This window comes from Toxotes jaculatrix, chromosome 9, assembly GCF_017976425.1.
Source record: "Toxotes jaculatrix isolate fToxJac2 chromosome 9, fToxJac2.pri, whole genome shotgun sequence".
Classification (NCBI taxonomy): domain Eukaryota; kingdom Metazoa; phylum Chordata; class Actinopteri; family Toxotidae; genus Toxotes; species Toxotes jaculatrix.
Window position 1 is genome coordinate 13,423,764 of NC_054402.1, and position 12,955 is coordinate 13,436,718.

The 12,955-nt window shown below is 39.7% G+C and overlaps 1 protein-coding gene across 2 annotated transcripts; it reads left to right on the plus strand.

The window, feature by feature from the left end:
• The first annotated feature begins 1,260 nt into the window (after positions 1 to 1,260).
• On the plus strand, positions 1,261 to 12,640 carry foxn1 (forkhead box N1). Of its 2 annotated transcripts, none has more exons than XM_041046838.1 (9): positions 1,261 to 1,403; positions 6,710 to 6,848; positions 7,648 to 7,941; positions 8,124 to 8,219; positions 8,398 to 8,528; positions 8,717 to 8,813; positions 10,645 to 10,852; positions 11,031 to 11,492; positions 12,251 to 12,640. In XM_041046838.1, exons 2-9 carry the CDS (start codon positions 6,729 to 6,731, stop codon positions 12,568 to 12,570), a joined length of 1,728 nt encoding a protein of 575 aa, XP_040902772.1. In that variant the 5' UTR covers positions 1,261 to 1,403; positions 6,710 to 6,728; the 3' UTR covers positions 12,571 to 12,640. The 2 variants fall into 2 exon arrangements, with proteins under 2 accessions (XP_040902772.1, XP_040902774.1); XM_041046840.1 differs by having other exon boundaries at positions 1,261 to 1,398.
• The last annotated feature ends 315 nt before the right edge of the window (positions 12,641 to 12,955 follow it).

The window sequence follows — 12,955 nt, forward strand, 5'->3', positions numbered from 1 at the left end:
TAGAGAAGCACATCTTCAGTGCTTTTAAAGTTGAAAAGAGCCAGTAACATGTTCAAGCTCTGCAAAACATGATATTGCAACTGAGAAGACCAGAGCACTGGAGCAATTATTTTCTAGAAGACAATGAGACTTTCACCAAGGTGCCCCCTGGAATCTCTTCCCACATTACACCCTCCTCAAGAACTCCCTCTTTGGCAGAAAGAGCCTTCGGCAGTAGCCTTGCTCCGCAGAGGCCTTGCACTGTAACACAAGAGTTTATTCAATCTGTAATTAATCCTCTGTCTCTCTGTCATTCTGCCTCACCCTCTCGCTGAGGACAGGGTTTGTTCAAGGTATAGCTACGAGCTAAAGGTGCTGATGTTTTTCTGGTTCACCGGGAGGATAGGATAGGAATCTACCTGTATTGACATACCTCTACTCCCTCTCCCTCGCTCCCTCCTTTGTTTCACTGCCTCTGTCACTCTTTGACTCTCATACGTTCACCGTAAAACGTTTCAGAGAAGAATGCAAGTTGAAATTTCTTAAGAAAAAAAGAAATTCTTTGAGACACATCGTCACGAGGCATCTTAAAACGAGTGGAGAAACTGCCTTATGGTTCTGACATTAGTTTAACTCCACAACCTGCAGACCGCTACAACCTGATTGGTGGGTATGTCCATTAGTTGTGACATTTACTCCTTCATTTCCAGACTGACTGCTTCTGTTTACCAGAGTAAGTGGTGCTTTATGGCCCAGTTTGCTCCAGCTGTAATGGTGCATGTGTTCTTGCATGCTTCAAATGCTCGAATGATCCTGTCTGTTTTACTTGTGCACGTTTGTTTTAATGTGCAACAGTTAAGAAGTGGAACTAGATCACATTCAAGGCAGCCTGTGCCATGGGGGAGCTCAGAAACCAGGGCACGGCGCCCGCTCGCTCTCTGCCACTGGCTGTGATCAGTAGTGTATCTTATGTCCCTTTCAGACAAGTAACCATTCAGTCAGGCAAAGAAAGACTGATGGAGGGAGGAAGAGAGCGCTGCCAGCTATCAATGACTGCACCAGTAGATCTTTTGGAACCTGTTGCAGCAGGTTTTTCTTTCTGTATATCTTATTGCTAGGCTAGTCTGGACGAGCGCCAGACACACACACACACACACACGCACAAGGAATGAGGATGATATTCTGAGCTGCCAAAATCTGAAACCAGCCCATCAACCACTTCCGTACATATTTAGACAGTCAATCTAATCGAAGTGCCTCACTGTCAGGGTGAAAGGGGCTTGAGGTGCACAGGTCCATGAGGGAACTTGGCTCAAGATGTGGACGCAAGTTACAGGTCTGAGTGAGAACATCTGACAGAAACTTCAAATCCACAAAGACGAGAGACGAGAGGAGAGAGAGGGCAATTCTGAGTCAAAGGTTAGGTGAGTTCATTAAAAAAAAAAATGCTGTTTTTGCTCTGATAAACACTTGCTTTTTCTTGATTTACATTGAATTTTTTTTCTCTTTTTAACTCATGTTTGTGTAGTAACTAAGAGACACATTGCAGCACTTGTACTGCTCTGTACTGAATCTGTCAGCACAGCTGTAGGTGTTGACTGCTGGTTAACCTCTGGGAACTATGAGTGGCAGCTTTCTCATGTCACTGTCAGTATACCATAATCCTGACAGTCATGCTAACGGTGAACAGTTACACCTGTTCTTCTTCTGATAATTACAGACATAAACAATAAATAGCTGCTTCATAAACATGTAAATCTGAGCTTGTGGTGAGAAACGTGGATATAATGTGATAATCTTTGCACTGTGATCCTGACAGTTGTCACAGATGAGACATGCTCTGATCAGCTCTACACTTTGTAGAAATAATTGGAAAATCAGCTTAGAAGTTAAATAAATCAGCCAGAAAAAAAATCTGTTAATTTTTCTAAATGTAGCATTTATTGGCAGTATGTTATTGTCAGCGTCACAGACAGACACAACACAGTTTTAAATGTTTTAAAAGCTGCTCCCTGTCTTTTTTGTGCAGTTTTTGTCAAGATATGAGTTATGACGACTTCTGTTGAAGTTGTGCTGAATGAGCTTACGAAATTAAGTTGTTTTTTTTTCTTCGATATTTTAAAAGAAGTTTGTAAGTGCTGTGCGCTTAGTTAATATATCTTTGCTGTAAATCATTTTAAGCTTGTTCAATTTAAAAACGTAAGCTCCCCCGCTGCCTTAAAAATGCGAGGTAACCAAACTTGCGTTGCACCATAAGTTGCAAGGTCAAGTGAACGTGTTGAGTAAATTTACCAGCTGAGTCAGCAACTGGCTAGTCATGCTAACAAACGCTACATACAGATTTATTTATTTTCTCAGTTTGAATAACTATAGAGCTATAAAGTACTATATTTACCTACAACATTAATGAGAAAAGACAAATTCCTGTTTTACAGAATGTTGACAACCTGTAAAAAGTCATGTTCATACATTAGTTTTCCCTCAGTTGTTTTATTTGGATTTTGACTTTCATTGTTGCTGTCTTTTCTCACCTTTACTCAGTTCTTAATGAAGTTCAGGAGACAAAATGTCAGTACCAGTACTTTCACACTTGCTTCCATTAAGTTACAAGAAAGGCCTTTAAAATATCTCAGAAGTACATCAAGTACATTTTAATACATTGCTTGGATTCAGAACAAACATTACACCCATCAGCCAAACACAACACCTCGGGGACATTGTTTCCCCCCAGGACTTTGGCTCCCTCAGCCTCGGTGGTTGCTCTCAGGTGGGCCAGTCATCAGTGATGGCTGCCTCACACTCTTTTATTACCTCGTGGAACAAATTCAAAGATAAGTAAACAAGTTACATAAATGCACATGAGACAAAAATGATTGCTATAATTTCACAAAATAATTTCACTACCTTAAGAAGTATGTCCAGAAAAGTGCCACACTGTCCCATACAGAGACAGATCACAGAAGATGAGCCCTGAAACAATACATTTGTCTTTACAGCTCAGAGTACACTCTCAGAATGAACTGCTAAAAATCAGTAAACTAGATGCAATTTGATAACAACTAATTAAACCTTTATAATACACAATACACAAGACAGGTATATGAAATTAAAATTAATGTGAGCTACTTCCATCGGTTTAAGAAGATGTAGCCCAACATCTCTACACAAGTCACAAACAGATCATGCACACGTTTGTCTCTTTGGAGTTAAGTTTGACAATGAAATGGCACTTAACTGAACCTTTAGTGGACTTTATCTTTTCACTCTGTTTAATTTACCCGTCCATGTTGGAAGACTGAGAAATATTAAGTCAGCAAATAAACCTCATTAAAAATGAAAGGAAGACTCCAGAATTTAAATTTGTTGTATAAGTAAGTAAACCTCACTGCTGAAATTTAAAACCTGAACTAATTGTACCACTGAATTTGAATTTTTATCATGCAACAATGCAGTTAATTAAGTAAAAAAAAACAAAAAAACAAAAAACAAAAAACAAACAAACCCTGCATGACTTTTTAGAGTGTGCATTTTTAAAAAAGTAAAATTTTGGATGAAAAATATATTTACTTAAAAATCCACAATACGTACGTTCATGTTCATTAATTTGTAAAGTGAAATCATTCACATCCTGAATCTGGGAAAGAGCTTTTCTCTAGAACAATGGAGCTGCACAGCTGCCCACTTCTGTAGTGACATCATACTTTTAAGATACATAACTTTTAAAAACGGTGATAACATATTTTCACACCGTTTCAGCTTAAAAGTCCAATTTAAAATATTGCACTAAGGTGATGTAATAAAAAAAATGCAATGAGATTCACTGTCTCGTTGGTTCACAGTGTAAATTATATCTGAAAATGAGGTTGTCCTAGTAGTTTGTTGACTCTCCACCAAGGCAGAAAATTCTCGCCCAAACACACTGCACAATATTTAACACAAGACTTACTCATACATAGGACTTCAAATTCCACATGCCAGGCAGTTGGTTGTAACCAAAGAATTATGTAAACTTCAAACTCTTTCCTTTGGCCAGTATATGTTATTGGTTATTTGATCCAAACTATGTAGGTAGAATCAGAAATTGTAAAGTAAATACTAAGCAGTGACACTATCTTGTCTACAGCTTGTTGGCTTGCACTTGTGGCATTGTTGGCTTTCTTTCAGGGCTTGGCAGCAATTGCCACTGGATCAGCATGATTTGCATATTAGGATCTTATCATGTTACTGCACGAACAATAATAAGACGTGACGTTTGAAGGGAGGGAGCTTTGACATAAATGACACATCCAGAAGGAGAATCTGCATCATTTAAATCAGCAAGGAAAAACAATAAAAGAGGATCATATGTATTGTATGTATTTTTTTTTTTTTATCCGTGATCTACTGTTCTTATTTTTTCTTATTTATTTTATTCTGTTTCTAATTTCTGTTTTGGCTTTGTCAGTAGTTGCAGTGACTCATATGTAACTGTACAAAACAAAAGGCATGATTTGCATATGAGGAGCTCATCATGCCACAGTCAGATCCTTATATGCAAACATTGCTGATGCATGAGACGGTTGAAACAATAGCTTCACAAAGATTCTTGTGCTCGCTTGATCAACCAGTTATCTCTTTTCTCTCTCTAATATGCTTTCTGTGAAAATCATGGGGTATAAAACCCACCGCCCTCCTTCTCTAAAAACATTTACTCCAAAGTTTATCTGAAGATAATATGAGGCCTCAGCAATCTGAATAAGACAAACCAAGTACATGTCTTCCAAAGTTACAGCCCTTTTAGTACAAAATTCCCTTTTTTGGTCTTATGGATGAACTTTGATTGAACATACTGAAAACGGTAAAAGAGCTTATATGGGGCATCATACATGCTGCTGCTTGTACTGGTCAGCATCACTAAAAACACAATACAACCAACATGCTAAAGACACAGAAATTGTGATAATAATTGATACAGTCAATGTTTTTCACAGAGCTACGCATGCAATTTTCCAAAGACACATTTATAACCATGTGAACAAAAAAATATTCCGTCAGCTGCATGATAAAAAAATATTTGAACCCTTTTCTCAAATTTGACCTTACTGGAAATTATGTACCTGCCCTTTTTTTTTTTTAACTAAAAGAAATAATAACACCTTATTTTGTACGAGAACATTGGAAAAAAACATTATTTTCAAATTGAGCCACAACATATGTAATTTCCAGACATGTGCTATGATAAAAAATATTATTTCATCTCGATGGTTAGTAGAGTTAGATGACTCTGGTTATACTTTTAGAACTGTGATACGTGTAGATGACTCATGGTAATTATTTTTCAGAAAATCAGACATTTGGCTCTGTACCTCAAATGTAAAGTTAATACATGAGAAACAAACCACTTGTAGATACATCTGTAAGTGTTAAACCTGTGCGTCCATGGCTCTCATCTCTACTGCTGAAGTTTCTACTTTTCTTACTGTAAATGCATCGCTCTGGCTGGTGGCAGCGTGTCTGTCAAGCAGATGAGAGGATTTGTTGCCACAGTGGTGAAAAGGCAATCTCTCAGCTTTCATCTTGACACTTTAGCCTCCTTTGATCTGGACAGAAAGAGCTACTCTTCTCTCTCTCTCTGCCTCACTCATACACACACGTTGCAGGAGAGGTCAACCCCACTCTGTCTGCCTCAGCATTATTTGGCTTTATGTGACCTAAGAGCCATGGTTTGTTGGCAGTTTTAATGAGCTTGGTTTATGTCGGGGTTGAGGTTACCTTTACTGGAACCTAGGACACGTGTCTTTCACCTCTGCTGGGATCAGATAACACTTATTCACACACAGCCAGATAAACCCCTGTCCCATGTACGTCCACTAATGTCAAACCTAGGAGTTTTAATATACTGGTACTGAAAATGAAGTCAGCTGTTCCCACGCCTCCATTCATACTGTCAGAGATTTATCGTGGAATAATGACTCGGAAGATATGATCTCAAAGGATCAGTGACAAGAACCACTTTGTCTTAACACTTCAGATTTACGTTTACATGGCAACAACTGTATGAATCAAAACCAAAACATAAAGAGTAAAGAACTTTTTTTCTTTTTTGGTCAATTATATTTTCCTTTCTTTTCTGATTCTATGATTTAAAAGTGCAGTTTGACATTTTGGGAATTACACATTAACTTTCTGGTGGACAGGTAAATGAAAAGACTGATACCACCTTCATGTCTGTGTCATAAATATGAAACTACCATTAGCAGTGAGTTAGCTTAGCTTAGCATTAAAAATGGGAAACGAGTTCAAACAGCATGCACTTTGATTTTTGTATGAATAAAACAAACAGGATGTAATGTATTAATTTGTTAGCTTTAGAAATGTTGAAAGGTGAATCTTATAAACCACTGTTACCTGCCTCCTGCTGTTTACAGTCTTTATGCTAAGCTGAGCTAACTGAAAACGTAGCTTCATATTTATCAATCAAGTATTGAGCTGTATCAATCTTCTCATCCAACTCTCCCCCAAATTTCCCCAAATGTAGGACTATTGCTTTGGCAGTTTTGTGTGACCTTTCAATTAACGCAGCTCACAACATTACAACATGGCAAATTATACATACAAAAGCCAGTTATACTGGTCCCTGAAGGGCTGAGCGATGACAAGATGTATCATTTGCCTGAAAATGCCACGTCATCACAATTAGACTGGAAAGATGAAAAATAAATCAACTAAATCAGTTTTCATCTTTTCACAGGAGCAGATTTTGGTGCAGAATGTCAGACTCCTCGACATTATCCCCCAGCAGCAGCAGTTCTCAGACATCAACCCCTCAGGCAGATCTACACACCTGTGAGCCCTGTGGGACCTCCTGCCAGCAGATGGCAGAATCACAGGTACTGAGCAGCCTCAGGCTTTTCTCTTTTAATCCAAAACAACCTCTTGTGGGTAGCACTGGAAATAGAAAACGAGTTCTAACTCTACTTTGAGTCATAGCAGCTGTTTGAACTCCACCATGTAAAAGCTTTGGTTTTAAAAATGGAGGATGTGTTTGTGAACTGAGTTGAATATAAATTGTCAAATTCTCTTTGCTTACCATGGCCTTTCCAAGGACAAATGTTTTAACCTTCCAGGATTCGGGATTTTCTTTTTAAGTCAAAGTCATTACACCAAGGATATGTACAACATTTAAGAACAAACTCTTAAAGCAATAGTTTGACATTCGGGGAAATGTTCTTTGCTTTCTTGCTGAGTCAGAAGAGAATATTGATACCACTCTCATGTCTGTAGAGTAAATATGAAGCTACAACCAGCAGGTGCTTAGCTTAGCTTAAAGGTTGGAAACACATAGCCTGGCTCTGTCCACAAGTAAGAACATCTGCCTACCAACACCTCTAAAGCTCACTAACTGACATTTTGTATTTTCTATGTTTAATTTGTACAAAAAAATGTACATTTTGTGAATATGACAGAGGAGGTTTGCTAGTAATGGCGTTGGGGCTTTCCCAGAAAGCACCTTGGCATCATCTTTACATCTTGGTTTGAAAATGGGATGGACACAGGAAATACAAAACCCAGCTCTGATGGGTTAGTGTAGATTTTACATCAATGTAATGATCTAAGAAATAATATGAATCCACTGTGCTAATGATCACACTACAGTATAAAGAGGGCAGGGATGTGTGCTTCACCCAGCAGGAGACCAACACCTTCAGCTTGAGGACTGCAGCTGTGAACAGGAGGCACAGTGCTGATGGGACCATCAGTTCAGGATCGGGACCAGCACCAGGCCGGGGCCCCGTTGACTCTGACCGTTTCCACCCGTACCGTCGACAGTTCAGCGATGGAGCAGTACCGGCTGCAGGTTGCCACCAGCAGTGCTCTCCTTCCTTCAGCTGTCTACAGGAGGGGTTCCGCACGGACACTTGTTCACACAGCTCCAGCAGCGAGGCACCACAACCCTGGGGCGATTACAACGGCAGCATTCAGGTTTCTAGTCTTATGGTACACTTATTTTATCCCATCTGTTAAGGCAGTTAAGGTTTTGGTTTGCACAAAGCAAACTAAAACAACAAGCTAATACCACCTTTCTATGCTGAAAAGTAACAGAGTGAGTGGACCAGAAATGTGTTAAAGAAGAATTTGCTCCTTTTATTTTCTCATGTTTGCAGAGTTCGTACCCAGAACTACCAGCTGTGCCAGTGGAGCCCTCCTGCTTCCTGTCTCAAAGCTTTCCATCCTACAGCTCGGTGAGCCCTCAACAACAGGTGAATGAGTGACACACACACACACACACACATACACACGGGTGCTGCAGGTGGGTAGCATTTAATGATGTTTGAGTTTATCTTTATGATTTCATTACAATCATTTGTGCGAGCCAAGTCAGTAAAAGCTTTGTTGTGGTATGCGTGGTATATTTGTGTGTGTGTGTGTTTTCTACAGGTCTCATCTAGACTGTACCCTAATAATGACCAGTCCAACAGCTCAAAATATTCTCTCCAAAGTATCTCCACTCAATCACACCAGGAGAGCACCACACAGCACCTCTTCCCGAAGCCCATTTATTCGTACAGGTACTCCTGCATTACACGTCATCATATTTTTTTGTCTGCCTTTATTATGTAGTCATATTTAAATGAACAGTGTGTAGAATTCTTACGTGAACGTCATCTTCAAATTAATCTGACGGCATTAAGTGTTATGTTGGTACGGTGCCTTAAAATGAAGTGCCAATTTAAACATTTCTCCTTCATCACTGCAGTATCTTGATCTTCATGGCTCTGAAGAGCAGTAAAACAGGAAGTCTGCCAGTCAGCGAGATCTACAGCTTCATGACCGAACACTTCCCATATTTCAAGGTACCACAGTATGTGTTTTCTTCATCAAAGTTTGGACCTTCATATTGTTAAAATATGGACCTTGTGAATGGATAGTGTGTCATTGCAAAGGACTTTTGCAAAGATGTCATTTTTGTGCAAAAGCCCCTAAAATAACGTACCCAAAATTAAAAGACTGCTCTTTTTTAATCTTTTTGATTACAGTCAAAACTCTCCTTTGAAAGGTAACTCTTTATAGTTTACAACCAAAAAGTCAGACTGAGTATGAGAGATACTGAACCACAAGAGGCACAAATACTGTAGAAATAGAAGTTGGGTTTTTTTTTTGCCTTGCCTAATTTCTTGGCACAAAAAAATGGAATATATGGCCTGAAGTACCTTTTTTTTAAATTGAAAAAACACAATTCAGCTGGTAGAAGCAGTAAACACAACTGAAATATGACAAATTATGAGGAACCCCATAGCCACAAGTCACCCCATAGTCTAAGGTTTGACTCCCCAGCCTCATGAGTGCAGTATTCCTGCTGACTGACATTTGGCTTTTGTTCTTTTGTGCACTTAAAAAATCAAATTGGAGCAATTTTTGTGTATGTGTATGCGTGCGAGTTTCTAAGAGCAGCTTCTTTAGCTGTGTCTGTAATCTCGTCTCTGTCGCTCAAGGGCTAACGTTCATGTTTTCCCAGTATTTTGTTGTAAGTGAAAAGTTTTCTCAAACCACATCAGTGTTGTAGTTGACATTAATTACTCCCATAATATCCCTGTAATGATTAATGACGTACTGCGAACAGCAGTGTGCTACACCTGCAGCTGGGTGGCTCTGGACCAGCTGGACAGGAACCTGAGGCTGGCATGGGGAGTAAAATGAGGGGATGGGTCTGTTGCAGGGACTGGCTGCTGAACCATTCAGCAAATCAAATCTGATTATTAAAACCAGAGATAGGTAAGCAGATAACTACACGTTTAATCATTTAATTTTGTTGAGATGGAATTTTAAAACTTATGTTGTAAATTCATGCCCCTGTGAAATAATATCAATGAAATGAGGCAGCTGCAGGGTTGGACCTCTGCTTGAACCCTTAGTCGTCAAAAAATACTGTCGATTTTCCAAAGAATTCCACACACCTACAAATCAAATAAGTTCAGACTCACCTCTGGAAAGAGCTCAAAGACTTGCCACCATTCACATTCAAGAAGGCACCTTATAGATGGCTGCTTTCCAAACAGCTGCCTGCAACATTAAACACAGGCTGCAGGGCCATAAAAAACATGAGACAGATGATGAAAGCGACATAAAAGTGATACTCCGAGGAGAGTCAGGTGTATTTTGCAAAAGCTGTGATTTTTGAGATGCATTGAAATAACTTTCTGAATCTTGTGAAGTATGTGCGAGTTCACTTCAGTTCGGTGGACACTTGCTATGGCATGCAGATAGAAAACACTGCAGATGGTGGAAAAATTAATATACGTTTTAATGATCCCTCCAAGGAGGGCTGGGTGTCCTGGTTTCTGTAAGATCAGATTTCAGTGAATTTGTAACAACACTCTCATAACATTTGAAGAAGAGCATTGTCAAATTTTACACACAGACAGTGGGTGAGAGTAGTGGGTGGGAGCTGTCGGGAGTCTTTATGGAACATGAAGAAAGTAAATTCAAAACCAAAACAAAAAATAATTCAAGTATATTTTATGTCATTAATATAAAAGAACATAAAAAGCATGTTTACAGTGACTTCAATAATTAACTGTTTTGAACTGTTGATTGGACGAAACAAGCCACGTGAAGACATAATTGGGAGATATTTTTCACGGTTTTCTGACTTCTCTGCATTAGCTCTGCCCTCTCTGTGTTCAGACAGCTCCTGATGGGTGGAAGAATTCGGTGCGTCACAACCTCTCCCTGAACAAGTGCTTTGAGAAGGTGGAGAACAAAAATGGCAGCTCATCCCGTAAAGGTTGCCTGTGGGCTTTAAATCCAGCCAAGGTGGAGAAGATGCAGGAGGAGCTGCACAAGTGGCGTCGCAAAGACCCCATCACCGTTCGCAGGAGCATGGCGAGGCCAGGTGGGTCCCCCTATCGAAAGACACCACCGCTGAAGGTTCTGATGATGAATCAGAGAGTTGTTGTACAGATGTTTGACCTTTTAATCAGTTTTTACTTATGTGATCTTTAAAGTCAACAATGGTGGCTAGTAATTATTTATTTGGTTCAAACCTTATTTGATACACACTTTTTCTACAGAAGACCTTGATCGTCTACTGGGAGAAAGGCTAGGCAAGCACAGGTCTTTGCCACCTTACACCAGCCCAGCCCTCTTAACCAGGGTGGCTCCTACCTACAGCACTGTCTCGTCGTCTTGCAGCCCAGCTGAGCTTCGACCACCCTGCCAACCCATTCAGTGTCCGCAGTACTCAGGCCATATTCAGTCTCAGCAGCCCTGCTACCTTACTCCTGTCGCAGCTCATCCCAGCAACTCATTTGCCCTGTACTCACCCTGTGGACAGCAGCCTGCAGCTGGTGTCCCATCGGCTGCTGGAGGCCTGAACTCACCCATGGCTGGGAAGATGCCACCAGCTTATAACTCTGTCCTGCAGGCTGAGTACAGTGTTGGTCCCAGGAGTATGCAGGACTTGCTGTTGGAGGGAGACGCCAGTTATGACATTGACACGCTCAACCCCAGTCTGACTGACCTGCAGCTGCAAGGTACGAGAACTAAACAGCCACATGAGCTTTCACTGTGGTGATCTAATGAGAAGCATGTATATTACAAGTATATATTTAAATATATATATATATGGCTGATAGCTTGTTTATGTTTCCTTATGTTACTTTTTGTCTCTACCCTCTTTAGCCTTGCTCTCACTACCAGCTGAGCCCCAGTTCCCTCTCATGTTTTACCATTCGTAACAATCGTTTTCCCAGAAAAATAAAAACCTGGCAATATTTGAAAAGCCAGGATGACCTTTGACAAAACTCAGCACTGTTCTGAAGGTATTTTCAGACTCCTCAAAGACTCTTCTAACCATCTGGACAAAAAATAAATAAATAAATAAAAATAAATAAAATAATGTGTTTGGCTACTTGCTTCTTGTGCTTTAGTGCTTAATCCAGGGAGCTGGAAATGATATTTGTTCTTGTTTTTAATGTATTATTTTCTATGAAAATATAAAATATTGGAAAAAGGCATCAGTATATACCTATATAACTTATGGTAAAAAAAAATTGTTTTGGTTTATCTTAGACAAATTGATCCAGGAGGTCATCCCTGGACCTATTTTAAGATTAAAAAAATTCTTTGGGAAATTAAATTGAGAAGGGATTAATGTGGAACATGAAGCGAATTGATCTTCTGTCCTTCAACAGTGAAATGAATTTGTATGTGATATTAGCATTATACTGTTTACTGCTGGACAAGTATTAGTTTTAAGAACACACCTGAAGTTTTCCCCTTCTGGTTTTAGGTAATATGTGGGAGGAGTTAAGGGAGGACAACCTGGTGTTGGATCCACCAGTTACTACCACAACGCCATCCACTACTCCTGCCCTGCAGGATCCGCATATCCAGACCATCTGCCTGCAGGTGACGCCTCCTGTCAATCAGACGTCAGGGGTGACTCCTGTGGGTCGATGTAAAGCAGATTATGAGGATGAGGATGCAGGCCGTGGACAAAACTTCGAGCAGCACGCCTGTTTGAACGGATTTCACCCCATGGTTTATTCGGGGGTGGAGAGCTTGACTGGATATCTGACCTCCTGTACCACATCTATATCCCTAATGTAAAGACCTGATGATTGATCACCCTCCCTGACTATTGGTGTTCCATATTAACCTGAAAGGGAAATAATGTAACAAGCAGCTTCATGCCAAAGTATTAGTGGTTGTTTAACCTATCAGATCCTCTCGTCATGTCTTTTTTTTTTTTTTTTGTCCATTTCAATTCACATTTCTTTCCCCCCAGTTTTGCAAGATTCATCTCATGGTGAATAAGCAAATAATATACATTAAAACTGGAATTAAATTTTAGTTTTAGCTATTTATATACCCATTTACTGTCACACCGATTTACAAATGTCACCTCATTGTGGTATGAATTCATGGATTTTTAAGCCATTAAAAAAAAAAATTATTTGGTCATTTGTAAATCAATTTTCCCATCCACTTAAAT